Here is an 18,601-nt window from a genome sequence, read left to right as displayed (position 1 = left end):
TGAAACAAAAAGAAGAATGTATGTAATTTTTTTAATGCAAAATATATTTTACTGCCATCAGAAAACAGAAAAAAAGGTTAATTTGAAAAATAAACATTGCTTTTTGCTTAAATTATATGTTCAAACTGCTAGGAGGCGGGTGGGTGGCAGCTTTAATATTGAATTTAAGCGAAAAACAATATTTATTTATCAAAAATAAACATTTTTTCCTGTTTTTGAACGACAGTAAAATGTATTTCGAAATAAAAAAATTATGTACATTATATTTTTGTGTCAATTAATTTAATAAAAAAAATAAATTTTTTTGGCACCCTGTATAAATAATTATGTTAATGTTTATATTAGTGAATAGAGAATTGAATAACCTTTCGAATGAGCTATCACACGACCCCTATTCTCATTTAAAAAAATCATCAATTATGTCATCCCACCCAGACGGATGACGTCACTAGTATGATATACACGCCATAAAATTATAATTTAAAAATAAACATTGACCTGTTTTGGGATTTATCTCCAGAGTCGCCTATTCTTTAGACAATGAATTTATTCCAACTCAAAAGTCCTCCTCACTCTACATAATATTATAAGCTCAGAGGCTTTATATCTTAAAACCATGATTTTTTGAAGCTGGGGGCCCAATGAGTCTTTTGTTCTACATATCAAGGACAACCAGAATCCAAAGTTTCAGACCATTTGACAGAGAGCCATCTCCTATAAGGTTTCTGCGGGGTCCTTTGCATATTGACAGGCTCAAAAATGTTTTAAACAAATTTTTTAAACTTGAAAATTTTCCGAATATACATCCGAATATATATATTTCCGAACAAAAATGCATTATAAAAACTGGCTTTTCGAAAAAGTACTAAAAGACAAACAATATTTAAAAACATTGTGTTTAACTAATGGTGCCACAATAATAATTTAATTGGAACGTGCACAAAAGTTTGGGGCCAGGTTTAAAGGTGCAAAACCCCATACAATTTTTATAGGGTGTACAAATTTCACTGTTATTTTTTAAGATGTTTCTGCTATAAGAATGCCACATGTTCATTTTCAATAAGAAATCTCTAAGAGTTTTCGATATATCGAAAAAAATCGATTTTCATTTTGTAACTTCAAAGGGCTGTAACTATTATGTGCACCAAGGTAATATATGTATTATATGTACTAAGGTAAGTTAGGTTTTAATCGATCTAAGATTTTTTCCTAGAATATGTGATTTAATTTATGACGTGCATTTTTCTTACATGCGAAAAATTTGCCAGATAAATTTTGTTTTAATTATGCAATAATTTTGCAACAATGAAATTTGGAAATAGGGAACATTTTCAAGCAAGATGGTGAAAAAAAATTTAATCTGAATATTTTTTTGCACATAACATTTTATATTTACGCATACTACATATCCTACAATGTCGCGTCCGCTTGATTAGCAATTAAAAAACAAAGGAGTTTTCAACATTGTATCTTTTGACATTGTTTTTCGGCAAAAAACTCTTCGGGGTTTTATCAACCGATGTTCAAAAAATATCTACCTACCTTGACAACATTGAAATTTTCAGTCTTTCACATAGTTTTTGAGGGTTAAAAATGGCCGATTTTGCAATTTTTAAATTTTCAATCGCTTATAATATGTCAAAAACTATTAACATAAGAGAAAAGTCAGTGAAAAACTTCTCTGTTTGGAATGATCCAAAAAAACCAAAAAAAAACGTTTTTCGATGCAAAAAAAATAATTTTAGGAAAAAAGCAAAACAACCTTATTCTGTTCAGAATCGCCTGTCATTGTACACACTTCTAAATGACTTACTCAAACACATACTTAAATTTAAACTTTACAGGAGAAAATTTATTTTACCCCCTAAACTATGCACTTTCGATTCACCTGGTAGATACACCTGCAGGGCTGATGCCTGCCAGGTCATGGTTTTTAGCCTTGGTGTGCTATGACTTATCACTATACAAATTTATAGCTTTAGAGGAAGACCGTTACTCAGATGATAATGAAGAGCTGCGTTCGCTGTTCTCAAAATTAATGAAAAGGAAAAGCTGCTCTTACATATGGGGTCATTTGTTTACTGTCAATTTTGCTTTAACCTTCAAGTTAAAAAGTTATGATAATAATGTTAAATTGCTTAATAATTAATATAATATAATATTATTATTTATGTATGACTAGTTTCCATAACAAAAACGGAAACCATTTTTAAAACTTTATTTACACATCAAAAATTGTACAAATAAAAGCACATTATTGTTTTATGTCAAATATTGAAAGGATAGCTATATGTTAAGTTATTTCTGAAAGCCCGACTAAAGTCGAATAGTTTTATTTATATCAGCCCAAACTGATTGACTGCATTTCCCAAGAATAATGTTTTTTATACATTTGAACAGTCACGGCATATTCATAATCGCATAATATATCATATAGATGTGCTCAAAGTATATACTTCTGTTAGTAGATGACAGCTCGACTTTTATTTTAAGAGCTTTCAGCAATGATCGCTATTATGAGCCTATTTCGTTCTGCACATCTAGCCGGCGAAGCCACTATGGAAGAGCTGTAAATGTTTTATGAAAACGTAATAGCCCCTTAGATATAACCCAACATCGTTACCAGCCATCAAAAATGAAATAAACAGTTATATTTAGTAGAGCTCCAGGAAAAAGTTACTGACTCTACTAACTTTGAGAACGTCTATAAAAAACTCACCTTCATAAATTCCACACTGGACTCCAAGGGATTGTCGAACCGAAACAAGAGCAGAAAATTCTCCTCCATCGGTAAAAGCTGAGCGAGCTGAAAAAAGTTTAAACGTTGATTGCCTTTTTATGATTTTAAAGTGGATATAAAATACGTTGAATATAAAGTAGTTTCCCACAGATTTTATTGTTTTACAAATTCAAGAAGACGTTTTTTATGAAAAGGAAAATGAATAAAAATGCTTTGTATACATTTTTGTTTCACTGCCATATTTAATTTATAGCACGCTTTGCGTATATAAGTAGAGTAGTACACGATAAAGCATGCAATCTTCGCTCCGATTTTAATTCTTTATACCAAGATTTTTGTTTGAATTATTTCAAAATTTATTAAGTTTATTTATTAGTTACCGACATCTTGACGGTTTAAAATTGAAAAGAATTTTAACTAAAAATAACAGTGGGAAATTTGCATTTTTAATTAAATGCTTTTCTTTACTTCAATAGTTTGCATCAAATTTTTAGACGTTAATTTGACTAACTCTTCTGCAATGTAAATGAATGAAAATTTGCAGACATATGCATTCGCGGAAGCAATACACGAATAGTCAATAAAAAAAATTTGTTTATTAATTGTTTAAATAAAAAAAAACAATTTTAATGGAGAATTTTTAAATTCTCTTGTTTTTTACAATGTAGAAACTTGAAACTTTTACGGATTGTAGCTAATGATATGAACTAACATAATTTTATTTTTACGTTAATTGTTTACGTTATGCTTCATAAATAAACAATAAAGTTTCAAATTTTAAACGCTCATATATTCGTTTATAATATACAGGGTGTCCCGAAAAGATTGGTCATAAATTATACCACAGATTCTGGGGTCAAAAATAGGTTTTGTGCACCCCATAAATTGTGCAAAAAATTTGTGCACCCTATAAAAATTTTATGGGAGTTTTGTTCCCTTAAACCCCCCCCCCCAAACTTTTGTGTACGTTCCAATTAAATTATTATTGTGACACCGCTAGTTAAACACAATGTTTTTAAAACTTTTTTGCCTCTTAGTACTTTTTCGATAAGGCAGTGTTTATCGAGATATTTTGAATATTTGTCGAATCCACCACATATTTGAAGGGTCCGGTCGTAAAACATGTTAAGTAACATTGCCTAAGATTTAAATGTTTTTGCATAGAAAAGTTGTTAAGTAACCATATTACAGATTTCAATTTTCAAAATTGGGTATTTGGCTCATAGATGTCAATACCTCACATCGTCAAAATCTGTTAACTGTCTAATATTAAGACGAGTATACATATGCGCTCTGCTCGGTGTGCGAGCCGCTCGCGCGCAGCATATTTGTTAGATTAGTACGTGTTTTCAAGTGGCACACAAACGGCTCGCACACGGCGCACCACGATCTAACTTCTGTCGGCTTTTCAACAAATGCTTTGATGGTTCGCAATACGTATTTGGACGGGTTTGCGAGTGGTTTGTTGGTTTTGGGGCGCCTGAGTTGAATATTTGTTAGTAATGGAGTGTTAGGAAGGAAATATCAAAATTATTGATGTTTACCGTGGAAAGTGAAAATGAGATGATGACATTGAATATATTTAAACATATTAGCTTGCAACCCCCAATTTGTAACCAGCTTGCAACCATCCTGAAACCAATTTGCAACCAACTTACAACCAATTTGCAACCAACTTGCAACCGATTTGCAACCATCTTGCAACCAATTTGCAACCAATTTGCAACCAATTTGCAACCAATTTGCAAGCAACTTGCAACCAACTTGCAACTCAACTTTCAACCAATCGGAATGAAACCAAACACTTCTCGATGAGAATAGGAGAAGCTACTCCCGACGTCGGCCGATATCGGATCTGATCTGATCGGAGAAAAACGGATCCAATGTAGGCACCCACATTTAATACTAATTATATACAATTACTAAATGTTCGTAAGTTTCCTCTGGATCGCGGAAGTTTCGTCAAAATGAAAAAGTTTAACGAACATTAACCGCGCCACGAACGCGCGGCGCTCACACGGCGCGGAGTTCGCGGCGCGGATATGTATTTCCGCCTTTATGTTTTTTTGCATGTAAAACCTGTGAACTGCAGTGAGGACGCTATAAATGTACTTAACAAGTTGCCTGTTTTATTTTATTTTATGCTTAAAAATGTCGAAAAATAGTGATGTTTCTTCAGCAGAAGAGCCCTTTAAGGGCTCAGATTCGGATCCAAACTATAGTGACGAAGAAAGTTCAATCGAAAGTTCCGATTTAGAACAAGTAAGTTTTTAAGTTAAGATTCTAATAGTGCATGTAAAATATGTTAAGTGATGGCAGATACCACATTTTACTTGCTATTAGTGAAATTTATTTATTATATTAGTAAAATCTGTTAAGTGATATGATAAATATAACAGGTTTTACTTGCAGAAATAGTTAATATGCTAGTCATATTACTTAGTACTTGACATTATTTAACATACTAAATTTACATTTTTTTAGAATATTAATGTTAAGAAGGGAAGAAAACGAAAGAGACAGATAAACAGACAAAAGAAAACAAAACTAGTAAAAGATTCTGGAGAGAAATATAAAAAATACAGAGGAAGTGGTGGTGAAGTAAGCAAGAAAGCTGTTGGGCCTCCATGTACATGTAAAAGAAAATGTTTTGAGATAATAGTAGATGAGCGATCCAAAATATTTTCTAAGTTCTGGCATTTTTTCCTCCAATGGATTCCACCAGTACATCATTCTTTATACTATTCACTGAAATCCCAAGATTTAACAGTTTAAAATTATTTTTTATATTCATTTGTTGTTTAAATTCTGTTCATCTCTTGTTGTATTATAAACATTGCTCAAATAAAGTTATCAACTAAACAATTTTATGCTAACTTGACCCAGTGATTAATAACCTGTTAAGTGTCTTTATAGTGTCTTAACAAATTTTTATTTCCTTATCTAAGACGCATAAAAAACTTGTTAAGTAGCATTTTTTCCAAATTTCTTCTTGTTAAAATTTGAAAAAAAATTTAATTTGATAAAAAACAATGTCTTTTTATTTTAACATGAGAGCATTATATTTTTAAAATATTTTATTTAACGGGTGATTTCAAGAAAAATTATTTTGTTAGTTTTTATATTCAAAAGGTGAAATTTTTTTTATTTTGTCACTTAACAAGTTTTACGACCGGACCCTTCATTTTATATGGTCAAGTACGATTATAGAAACTTGTTAATAATCTGAAAATTTATTTATCATTTATATTTTTAGGTATATTTTGAAAAAGAATCCACATCTCGATAAAAGGTGACTTATCAAAAAAACACTAAGAGGCAAAAAAGTTTTAAAAATACTGTGTTTAACTAATGGTACCGCAATAATAGTTTATTTGGAACGTACACAAACATTTGGGGGGTTTAAAGGAACAAAACCCCACAAATTTTTTATGTAAACATATTAAAAAAGAAGGCGCATCTCGATAAAAACTGGCTTATCGAAAAACTAGCAAGAGGCAAAAAAGTTTTAAAAATCTTGTGTTTAACTAGTGGTACCACAATAGTGAATTAATTGGAATATACACAAAAATTTGGGGGGGTTTAATGGAACAAAACCCCCATAAAATTTTTATGGGGTGGACAAATTTCACTATAATTTTGTTTTAAGATGTTTCTGCCATAAGAATGATACGTGTCCACTTTCAATAAAATATCTCTAATAGTTTTCGATATATTGAAAAAAATCGATTTTCATTTTGTAACTTCAAAGGGCTGTAACTTTTTTTATGAGCACATTTGTACTAAGGTAAGTTAGATTCAATCGAACTATTTTTGACCCCAGAATGTGTGGTATAATTTATGACCAATCTTTTCGGGACACCCTGTATAAATCAGCGTTTATTCCTGTCAAATTTCAATACGATACGAAACAGATCTTCAACCAAAACTCGAATTAAAAAATTTGTATTTTTATCGTAGTCTTAGAGAGACGTTTTGTGCTACAATTAATATTAGAATTCGTTCGGTGTCGAAAAGTTGGTCAAGAACACTTCGTCGACGGAAAATTAGTCGACAACATTTGGTCGACAAACAGTTGGTCGAATGCACAATTAATCGAATGTACAATTCGTCGACGAACATTTGATCGAATGGATTTTTCGTCGACACAGACCCAAAGTGAATAATAAATGGCGGAGACACACTAATATATAAAGTTAGTTTCTTATACCATATCAAAAAAAATATTTTATAGATTGCCAGTCTTGGATAAAGCGTGAAAGGAAGTTTATTCTCACGATTCCTTTATTTTTTCATTGATATTGACTGATTATTGCAGTCGAAAACTTTGTACGGAAATGCCTCTAATCCCTAACAATTTATTTACCTCAGTATCTCGCATATTTCGTCTTGTCCGCAAGTGCCCCCAAACTTGACTTGTCCGGAAATGCTCCGTTGTGCGCCGACACCAAGAAGAAGAACTGTATAACATCACTAACTAAAATATCGGTTTATATTTGCTGTCTACTTTCTTACCACAGCCAATTTTTTCATTAAATTTTGAAAACATTTACGATTTAGAAAAAAATTTAACAAAACCGCAAAAAAAAAAATAAATCAAATATGTATAACACAATATTCCAGTTAACAAAATAAAAAGCAATAATCCGTAGTTTGTCACCATTAATCCCTTTATCCTAAAGATAACTAACAGTTTGTCGACAAAAAATCCGTTCGATCAAATGTTCGTCGACGAATTGTGCATTCGACCAACTAACTGTTTGTCGACCAAATGTTGTCGACTAATTTTCCGTCGACGAAGTGTTCTCGACCAACTTTTCTAGACCCGAATTCGTTTTGTCGTGTTAATTAATTAAATGCTTTTATTTAGTTCAATCGTTTGGGTAAAATCTTTGGACGTTAATTTGACTGCGTTTTTCAATGCAAATAACTAAAAATTTGCAGACATATGCAGTCGCGGAAACAATACTCGAATAGTCAATAAAAAATTTTTTGTTTATTAATTGTTTTAATATAAAAAGGATTTTAACGGAAAATACTTAAATTCTCTTGTTTTTTACAATGAAGAAACTTGAATCTTTTACAGATTGTAGATAATTATATGAACTATAAATAATTTCACTTTTTAGGTTAACTGTAATCAACTAGTTGACTCCGACTACTTTTCATATTTGTTCATCGTATGTTTTATACATATTTTAATAAACATGACGATATATTTTAATGTTTGAAAAGTGTAAGACTAAAAAGTTAAAAATAAAAAAATATTTTTAAGAAATGCTTTTCTTTAGTTACAAGTGACTAAAATTAACCATATTATAAAAAAATCAACTAAAAAGCAAAAAATAAAAAAAAAAATTAAAAAAATTAACACATTCGTTAAAGAAAAGCGTGGTGCGAAAACCGTTTATTCGATGAAGACGCGCCACGCTTTTTTTTTGACGAATGTGTTAGTTTTTTACAATTTTTATTTTTTTTGCTTTTAAGTTGATTTTTTATAATACGTTTAATTTTAGTCACTCGTAACTAAAGAAAAGCGATTCTTAAAAATATTTTTTTCATATTTTTTTTATTCATATCTTTTATTTATTTTTATTTTTTATACCAACACCATTAACACCTTTAGGTGTTGGGCTATTTGGCTATTTTTTTAATAAAACTTTATTTAACAATCAGAATAATATACATTCTATAAGTTAAACTATTGACTTGGGAGCTGGGCTGCTCATTGGCGTGAAGGGATTCCTGCAGTGAAGGAGTCCTAGGTTGTCTTCATGTCAGCTGGCCTCTAGTCTCTTTAACCTTCGGAAAATTGGTGGTTGTACAAGTGGCTGTAAGACTGTGTTGGGGTGTGTTTCCATTTTCTCGTGGTGTTTGTTGTAATTATCTTTAATGAGATCTGTGATGAATGGAACTTTCAGATCTTCATGTAATGTTAAATTAGACACGAACCAAGGTGCATTTATGATCATGCATAGTATTTTTGACTGGATTCTTTTGATGATAGCAATATTAGATTTGTTTGAACATCCCCAGACTTCGATATTATAAATCCATATTGGTTTGATTCATCATCATTCTCTTTGCCTGATCCCTATGCGGTGTCAGCTTCCCTACTTGCATTTCTCCACACAATTGTATCTTGGGTCATATCAATGTTAATCCCTTTACCAACATGTCCTGCCTTATCGTCTCCCCCAGGTCTTCTTTGGTCTTCCTCTCCTACACCTTCCATGAATCTGCACTTTAGCTATTCTTCGTATTGGGTAATTAACGTCTCGACGTTGAACATGACCAAACCATCTTAACCTATGCTCTCTCGTTTTGGCATCATTTGGTGCCACACCTAGACTTCCCCTAATATACTCATTTATAAGTGTATCCTTCTTTGTCACTCCACTCATCCATCTAAGCATTCTCATTTTCGCCACATGCATTCGTTGTTCCTCTTTCTTTTTCACTGTTCAACATTCAGTTCTGTACATCATAGCCGGTCTTATGGCTGTTTTATAGAATTTTCTCTTCAGCTTCATTGGAATTTTTCTGTCACACAACACACCACTCGCTTCTTTCCACTTTACCCATCCAGCACTAATTCCACTGCATGCATCTCCATCTATTTCTCCATTACTCTGTAATACCGATCCTAGGTACTTAAAACTATTGCTTTTCACAATAATTTCGCCATACAAAGATACTATTTTATTTGTATTAACTCCATCTTTAAATGAACATTCCAGATACTCCGTTTTTATCCTACTAAGTTATAAACCTTTTTCCTCCAGAGCTTTTCTCCACTCTTGCAGTTTTTGTTCTAAGTCTCTTTCACTATTTCCTGTTAACACTACATCATCAGCATACATTAGGCACTATGGAATGCTATTCTGTAGTTTCGCTGTTATTTGGTCCAAAACTAATGAAAATAAATAAGGATTAAGCACCGAGGACTAAGCCACAATCTTTACATATTCGCCAAATACTCCTTTCTTATTGAGCGTCCACCACAGAATATCTCTAGGAACTCTATCATTTGCTTTCTCAAGATCGATGAATACCATATGAGCGTTGGTCTCTTTATTCCTTTATTTTTCCGTCAGTTGTCTTACAACGAAAATTGCAGCTGTTGTTGATCTGCCATGCATAAAGCCAAATTGATTACGGCTATTTCGGTTTCATCACATATCCGTCTATCAATTACTCTCTCCCATATTTTCATGATGTGGCTAATTAGTTTTATAGCCCTGTAGTTTCTACATTGTTGTATGTCTCCCTTGTTATTGTAGACAGGTACTAATATACTGCTTCTCCATTCGTTTTGCATTTGTCCAACTTCCATAATTCTATGAAATAGACCTGCTAGATAACTTATTCCTGTCTCCCCCAATGCTCTCCATACTTCCCCAGTAATATCATCTGGTCCGACTGCTTGTTCTTTGTTTATTTTTTGAAGCGCCTGAGCCACTTCCTCGTTTGTTATTCTGGTAACCATTGCTGTTACTGTCTCCGTTAACTCCACAGGCTGTCTGTCAAATTATTCATTTAATAAACTGTCAATATACTTTCTCCATCCCTTTTTGACATCCTTTTCGTGAATTAGTATTTTATTATTTTCATCTCGGATACATCTAATCTGATTAAAATCTCTTGCTTTCTTTGCTCTCTGTTTGGCTATTTTATATATCTTAGCTTCGCCTTCTCTGGTATCAAGTTGATCGTATACGTTTGAATACGCTTCTGCTTTAGCTTTTGCTACTGCTATTTTCGCTTCCTTTTTGGCGACCATATAGTTTTGAAGATCTATGTCCGGTCTGGTTTCTTGCCACTTTTTATATAATTTTTCCTTCTCTTTTATTTTCCTTGTGCTTCATTTTACCACCATGCACCACCAAGTCTCTTTATCCAACTTTTTTCCTGACATTTTCTTAAGTATTTCAATAGCCGTCTCTCTAATAACATTGTCCATTTTTCTCCAAATTGCATTAGGGCTTCCTTTCATGTTCCAACATATTTTTTCTACTATTTTTTCCCTGAATAGACCTTCTATCTCAACTTTTAGCATCCAACACTTGATTTTTTGTGGTCCTCTCCGATATTTTTGTTTAGTTTCGCTTTTTACTTCGATGTCCAGAACAAGCAGCTTATGTTGTTGGCTTACTGTCTCACTAGCTATTACCTTACAGTCCTTGCATTCATGTATGCCTTCTTTCCTTATCGTGAAGTAGTCTATTTGGGATTGATGTTGTCTACTTTTGTAGGTAATAAGTTAAGTTCCTCTCTTTTTAAAGAATGTGTTAACAATCGCCATATCCAATGCTGTTGCTAAATGGTTTTATTATGGTATTGTATATCAGTAGTTTATTTTCCAGACTTAGCTTTGATTTTCTAGCTATTACCCAGTAGAGTTCTATGACATTCATAAGGATTTGATTTCTCTCCTTTGTTATGTGCACTTTCCAAGTAAGTTCGTATGTACGAGTCTAGATGTATGCCGAGGTATTTGGAAGAGTTGTTTTTAGCACTAATTTTGTTATTTATGTATAGTGATGGACACTGATCTTTTCTTGTAGTAAAGTTGACGTCGATGGATTTAGTCTCATTTATTTTAATTTTTCATTTTTTGACCCAATTTTCTAGGTTTGCTAAGTCACTTTGTAGGATGTTGGAAGCTTCTACTGAATTTTGGTGAACTGCTTAGATGACCTTGTCGTCCGCAAATGTTCCTATGACAGTGTGTGGAGACGTAGGAATATTTGACGTGAACAATACATATTATAGAATGCGACCCAGGACACTGCCTTGCGGGACTCCGGCCTTGATTTGGAATCGAATATTCATAATTCACTTTTACAATAAACTGTCTGTCATGAAGATATATGATTCGAGCAGTCGAGTCGATATAAAGATAGTGGAAATATTTTAGAAATTTTGTATAATAGTCTATCATGCCAAACTTTGTCAAAGGCTTTGCTCACATCCAAGAGTACTGAGGGAGAGTATTGCTTTTGTTCTATTGCTAAATTTATTGAAAGTGTTAATCTGTGTATTTGCTGAACTGTCGATTGGTCCTGTCGAAAACCAAATTGGTGTGATGGAATCCAATCTTCAGGGAGTACTTCCTTATTTATTCTTTGAAATATGAGTTTTTCTGGTACTTTTGACATGACTGTCCGTAATCTGATTGGCCGATACGATGAACCTTCGTTTTGGTTTTTGCCTGGCTTTAGAATTAAAATTATTTCTGCGATTTTAGTGTCAGGATAGCATTGAAAATGTACATATGAATATGACTCCTCTGCGTGGCAGTTCTTCTAATATTTTGGAGGTTTTGTCGATCCCTGGAGATTTTCTTGGATTTAGGAAATTCAGTTCATGTTGAATTTCCTTTGCAGAAAGTTGCTTGGTTGCCGGTATGTTGTTTGGGATATATGAGAGATTTCTCGCTATTTCATCATCAACTTCATCAAAGTTTAGTGTGAATACGTCGGATAAGTATTCACCAAATAGTGAAGCTTTTTCTTTATCGCTTCTTGTCCATTATAGCTGCGGGATTGTTGGAGTCACATACAGGAGAATTCTGCATTTAAGGCTTGATTTTGAATTTGCATGGTGTCCAGATGGAGATATCACTTCTGTTACCACCACTCAAATATTCATTAAACGAACTCTCACACAGTTCTTTAATTTTTGCTTTTAGCCGGTTACTGGTTCGGTTATACGCTGTTCTGTCAACAGGGTCTTGCGTGCGTTGTAATTTAGCTCTTGCTTCTCGTTTTAGAGCTATGAGTTCCTTCACTTTTTTAGGTACAGAAATGTCTTTCTTTTGGATGGTGGGTCGAGGAGTGGCTTAGTACTGATTCTATTAGGAGGTCAATAAAAGTTGTAATCGCCTCTTCTACTTAATTGGGTTCCTTTAGTCTGATGTCGAGCATCAACATTTAAATCATCAACTGAACATACTGAACGTACCCCGTATATCCTTACTCTCTAGATATATGTCTTTCATTACGGAACATGCTTATCGCTTATCCTACCTTTCTACAGTTCACGCTGTCATATAAATGATTGTTACAATTCTCAAAATGGAGGCGGTAATGTTATAAAAGCCAAAGAAGCTTCAAAAATAAAACATTTATTTCCAGACTTTAATATTCTCTTGGGGTGAGTTTTTCATACCTAGCTTTTTATAATAATTTTTTATAGTCATTTTTTCCTATACCTAAACTTCCATGTCTACTAGCACATGGTCAGTTTTAAATACCTATTTCTTTCTAATTTTCATATATGAACGTGTAAATCAAATTGTAAATATTCCCCTCATCTTAATTCCATTTGATTTACTTCTTGCCATCTGCTACTTTTTGAATACTTTGTGACAAGGTACCCACCTTTCTTCTTGATGTCAAAACTTGTACACGTTTTGTAATCTAGTTTTTGGATAGAAATCACTTTTCTCCCTTCGGGAGCCACCTGCCTTCATCACCGGTGATGCACACTTAAAGGCAAAAACAACAAGATGCATCAAACAGACAGCAGCACCAGATATCTCTAGTTGCAGCGACCTAGGGCCACAACATCTGCCCAGATCTACAAGTCTACAGCTGTACCATCCGACATCAAGAAGATCTACCATCAAATACCACAAGCCATGCATAAGTATAATCTACAAGTTGTTAGTTTTTGGCAATAATGTGAATATATTTGTTAATGCATTTAATAAGTCACATTTGGATTATATCTTCATTGAACAATAAACATGATTGGTTTAAAATACTGTTTTGTTTGCTTTCATTCCGAATCTTCATAGTTCATATCTAAGATTAGGACAAGACGAACACACGCCTGAGTGACTGAGCTAAGCTAAGGGTGTAACGATGGCTATCTTGGTTGATTGAAATATTATTTTCTAATGTTGTTTCAATTAGCTGAGTTAGTCTATTGTCGTTTTTTAGTTTCAAGATCATAGCTTGGTATTACGTCCAAGTACCGAGCTGGTAACTCAATTTTCACAAAAAAGTCAAGCAAGTCAGGAGTTTTAGCAGGACCAGTTGGCTAGTAAATTGGAGTTACTGTTGACAGGTCTGAGTAATTTTTCTCTTGAATCACTGATGCCAATTCTCTACCTTTGGTTGTTGTAAGTCTAGACCCCCATAAAATGTATTTGCTATTGTAATCACCGCGCACCGCCCGTAATAAATTTATATCCTAATGTATCGAAGAAATGACTAAAATGTTCCTTTTGTATGTTGTGTCGAGGTGGAGAGTAGACGGCGGCAACTTTTAGATTATTTGAGTCAATGTCGACATTAACAGTTGTGACTTGTAGAAAATTGTTCGCATATTTTGGAAATTTATGGTGCTTTATTGTGTTTTTTATTAGGATAGCAGTACCAGCATCTGCAGTGTTGTCTGGGTGATTGCTGTGATATGATGTGTAATGTGGAATGTAAAATAGGATCTGTCAGTGAAGTATATTAATTCATAAGAACAAAATTCGTTTTCATAAGAACTTCTTTTTCCACCATAACACCATAAGGTAAAAGTTTGAATAAATAACCATTTGAACTACATTGACACCATAGTTTGAACCCACACTTAATTTGCTTTCTATATTATATATTCCGTCTATATATTCTACATCTACGTCTTCCAAAATATGGCATAATTTCCTCATCGATTGATATATTATGAGAAATTACGCATTTTCTCACTTAAATTATTACACAAAACTGACATAAATTCAAAATTTAAATTATTATCTAAATCTGTCGGCGCTAAGTTTGTCAGTCGACTCAGCTGCTCCTTCTTACGGGAAATCCCGACGTCCCGTAAACTAGGGATGGGGAAAACCTACCGGTTTAAACCTAAAACCGGTTTTACCGGTTGTTTTTTTGTTCCGGTTATAACCGGTTTTTTCTTTTTAAAGAAAAAACCGGTTATTAGGTTTTTACGGTGATTAGGATTAGGTTAGATATTATTTTGGATCACAATCATAATTATTATTCTCAAGTAATTATTCCAAACAAAACCATAATTCAAATTTTATTTCAATTTATAAATACAGAAGCAAACTGAAATTGCAATCTCATTCTTGAAATCTCTCTCTCTCTCTCTTGAAAAGGTATTTGTAATCATAATATATACATAAGAAGTGATCTGGTTGAATTAGACGAAAACATCATATATTTTTCACACTTAACTCTTGACATTGAAAGTGGGTGAATGACTTTTTCTGATTACCAAAATTGATGAATGACTATGAATATCGAATTACTGATTACGAATACGAATCTTCAAGAATTTCCCCAAGTTTTCAAAACGATACACCCATACAGAAAGTATTAAATGAGTTAAAATGTACCTATTCTACAAATATACAAACGTGTTAAAAGTAGGTAATACATGATAAATTTTTTTTGATGGTAGTAAAAATAAAAGATAAATTGCATTATCCAATTTATTTTTAAGTAAAATATTTATGTTGATTTTAATTTTTTTAAATCCCATTTCAAAGAGTCTGGGAAATTTTTTATAAGTTGAAATGGTTGGGGAATTTTTTGGGTTTGGGAGGAAAGGAGAATTGGTGGGTATTTTAGAGAATTATATTTTTAAATGGTAAATTAAATTTGCATCATTAATTGAATACAATAATTGCATATTATATTCTACTCTCATAATATATTCAATGACGATAGAACCTGAATTATTTCAGCGCTCTCTGTTGAGCAGTAGTATAAATTAAATTTTATTTCGATCCAATGTATATATTAATCTTACGCTATATTATATTTAATAATAATCAATAAATATATAATAATACTAAAATAATAAATAAATATATTAATTAATAGAATAAAATAGTTTTATTAAAAATTGTGTTTTATTTATATTGATATTGTTGTTCTTTCGATAGTACTAATTTTGATCATATTGATATCGAGTCGAATGGAGTATCGCAAACTAAAGTGCATTGTAAATGTAACTTTTTAACCTATTGGATTAAAAAAACAGAAAACTGGTTTTTCCAAAACCAGTTTTTTTTGGCCGGTTATAACCGCCAGGTTAAACCGTAAGCAAACAAAACCGGTATAACCGAAAACCGGTGTTTTGTCAAAAACCGCCATCCCTATCGTAAACGCAACATTATTGAAATCGATTAGGTATGCAAAAACCAAAAAATATTTTTGAAATACAATACACGATTTTCTCTAATGATATATATACATATATATGTTATATCACTAACTTCTTAATTGACTTTTTAAAAAAGATTTATTTCACAAATTACACTTATACTTTGTTCTATGATAAATTGAAGTAAATAAAATTATATAATGCAAATATGTTACTAGCGAGAAACTAAAATGACGAGTGATACAATAATGCTAAAGTCCTAAATTTATAATCTTCCTACAAACTGTGGTGTCGGCATTTCCCACGAAAGGCCAGCTTTGGTCAGAGGTTGACGTCCATGCATGGTCAGCTATCTCTATGGGAACGCTTGCTGGAAGGATGATGAAATAGGAACTGATATTGCGAAACCAAAGAGTCGGTAACCCTTGAGTGGTTCAAGGTGACTATTTTCACATATAACAGCTCCCCTCATTAGTGAAAAGTCGATGCCTTGCTTCGACTTTTAAAGTTCAATTGGGGTTTCTGATATTTCTTCATTTTCTGGGCTTACATCTGGTCTTCTTTTAAATGTTAATCCTTTAAGTTTTTCTTTAATGGAACTGCTGCGATGTGGTGAAGGTGGAGGTGAGTCCTGCGGATAGTTCATGGCAAGTCTTGGAAATCTTTTGCGTCTACATTTGCAGAAGATGTATGCAAAAACTAGAATGATAATTAATGATAAAGACAATATAGTGAACCAAGGCAAATGTTCTTCGATGAATGGTTGGTTCATGATTCGGTCGAGTTCTTCTGAATATTGGTCCAGCTTGTGTTGTGCAATGTTTAAATCGTCTGTATTGATCTTATTGAGTTTTAATGGTTTCAAATTTGGTATGTGGTTTCTTCCTTCGAAATGGTCACAACATCTGTATGGGACATTAACTGGATGACTTCTGTAGGTTATATTTGGATATTTATCGATTTGATCTCTGGCGTGAACTCTGGTACTTCCAATAAATGCTGTACATTCGGGTAGTAATCTTAAAATTGTGTTTACTCTGATTGTCTGTGTACTGATGTCTTTTCTTGCACACTTAATCGTAATTGGTAATGGATCGGATACTGTTATTAACCATAAATTTCGGTCAATTTCCTGCACATTGTAATCTTGTGCTAAAAACGTTGACATCTGACAAGTTTTTGGTAGGACGCTAACTGGTTTCAATAACTGGGCTTCACAGATAGTATCGCTGTCTATTGGATAGGGAAGAATATCTGTGCACATTTTTTGGTTTGGACTAATTGATTTGCATTCTTCTGTGTTTCGGGGTAATACATACGAAATTGAATCATCATCTCGCGCTATATACTTATGTATTGTAGAAAGTGTATGAAAAAGACCAGTTTGATTATCTAATATTGGTATCGAATATAAGTGGTATAAGGTGTAGATTTCGGGGTCGACTAGTGGGATTTCTAGGACGAATACAATTTTTGAATCCAGTTGATATGCTTGAAGCTTTATTATATCAATATACTGGGCAATATTTGAGGTATAGATGGGCAATGGTAATACATTATTTTGTAAAGATTGTGAGATAATCTTCAATGAATCTAGTAAATCATTGGGAGAAATAATTGAACTGTGTAAAATTTGCAATCGAGAAAAAGTGATGGCATTCAAAATGTCATTGAGATAATTTTCTAAAAATATGTAGCTTTCCATTAACGATTCACACAAATTTAAGGTTTGTAATTGTGCACGGTAAAATGAGATGTCGTCAGCAATGTCTATAAGAGTAGTTTCGATATCGTGTAGGTCTTTGTTAAAAGTTTGTTCGTCTATTTGTAATTTTTGGATAGTGGTGTTAAAAGATTTTATGACAGAAGTTGTAACAGAGATTTGATTTTTTAAGAGTGCTTCTATTTGATTTTCATCTCTAGTGATCCTATTTATACATTGATTGAAATATTCACCGTCTGATGCGTCTAAATCTCCACTAATAGATTTCCATAAGGTTCCAATACCATTGATTAATCCTCGTTTTTGGCGTGGATTATAGGCTCGTGTGTCGGCAATTACTTCTCTATATTTTAAATTTACGGAATTTGAAATTTGTCTTATCAAACTAATATGTGTTTGTACCTCAGATTGAAATGCAAGTTTCCTTGGTGTATCGGTATTTGTAAATTTATCTAGCAAGTTTTCTAAAATTTTGTCGTTGTTGGATATAGCAGTTTTTATAGGGAGCAATTCCTTGTAAACAAGTAATGTCCATTTATCATTAGATATTCGAATGGTACCTTCTTCGTGATAGAAGATTCCGACTGTATTATTTATGGGAGAGAGGTGAAATTGGGAGTAGGCGACTGAAAGTAGTCCATAGAATCTGTAAAGAAGAAATTTATTCAAAGTATGGTTTTAGTCTGTCAAAATTTACTTTAGAAGTTTGATTCGTTTGGGGATTTAGGATAATGGCAGAATTTGTAAATAATTCTTGAATTTGAAAAGGTCCATTAAATAAATTTTCAGATTTTGATTTTATTTGGGATTCTTTTACGTATACCTTGTCACCAATTTTAAAGTCAGGGCGTTGTGATGAAATATTTTCATCAAATCTTACTTTAGCTTTTTCTTTTGCTCTTTCTGTCTTCTCTCTGGCTACTTTATAGAAGTATTCCATACGGTTATTAAGGTCTCTAACGTATTTGCTAATTAAGCTTTTTTGATTATATAGTGTTTCTGGTGGT

The 18,601-nt window shown here is 32.7% G+C and overlaps 1 protein-coding gene across 1 annotated transcript in view; it reads right to left on the bottom strand.

Annotated features, from left to right (window-relative positions):
* The window catches only part of LOC126880302 (calbindin-32), a 697,932-nt gene that overhangs the window by 516,340 nt on the left and 162,991 nt on the right, over nt 1-18,601 (bottom strand). The window contains exon 4 of the mRNA XM_050644100.1: nt 2,720-2,806. Coding sequence (XP_050500057.1) covers nt 2,720-2,806 — 87 coding nt within the window. The remainder of the gene's footprint in view (nt 1-2,719; nt 2,807-18,601) is intronic.

This window comes from Diabrotica virgifera, chromosome 2, assembly GCF_917563875.1.
Source record: "Diabrotica virgifera virgifera chromosome 2, PGI_DIABVI_V3a".
NCBI lineage: Eukaryota > Metazoa > Arthropoda > Insecta > Coleoptera > Chrysomelidae > Diabrotica > Diabrotica virgifera.
The sequence above is the reverse complement of the archived record's forward strand: the minus strand, read 5'-3'. Positions and strand labels throughout refer to the sequence as shown.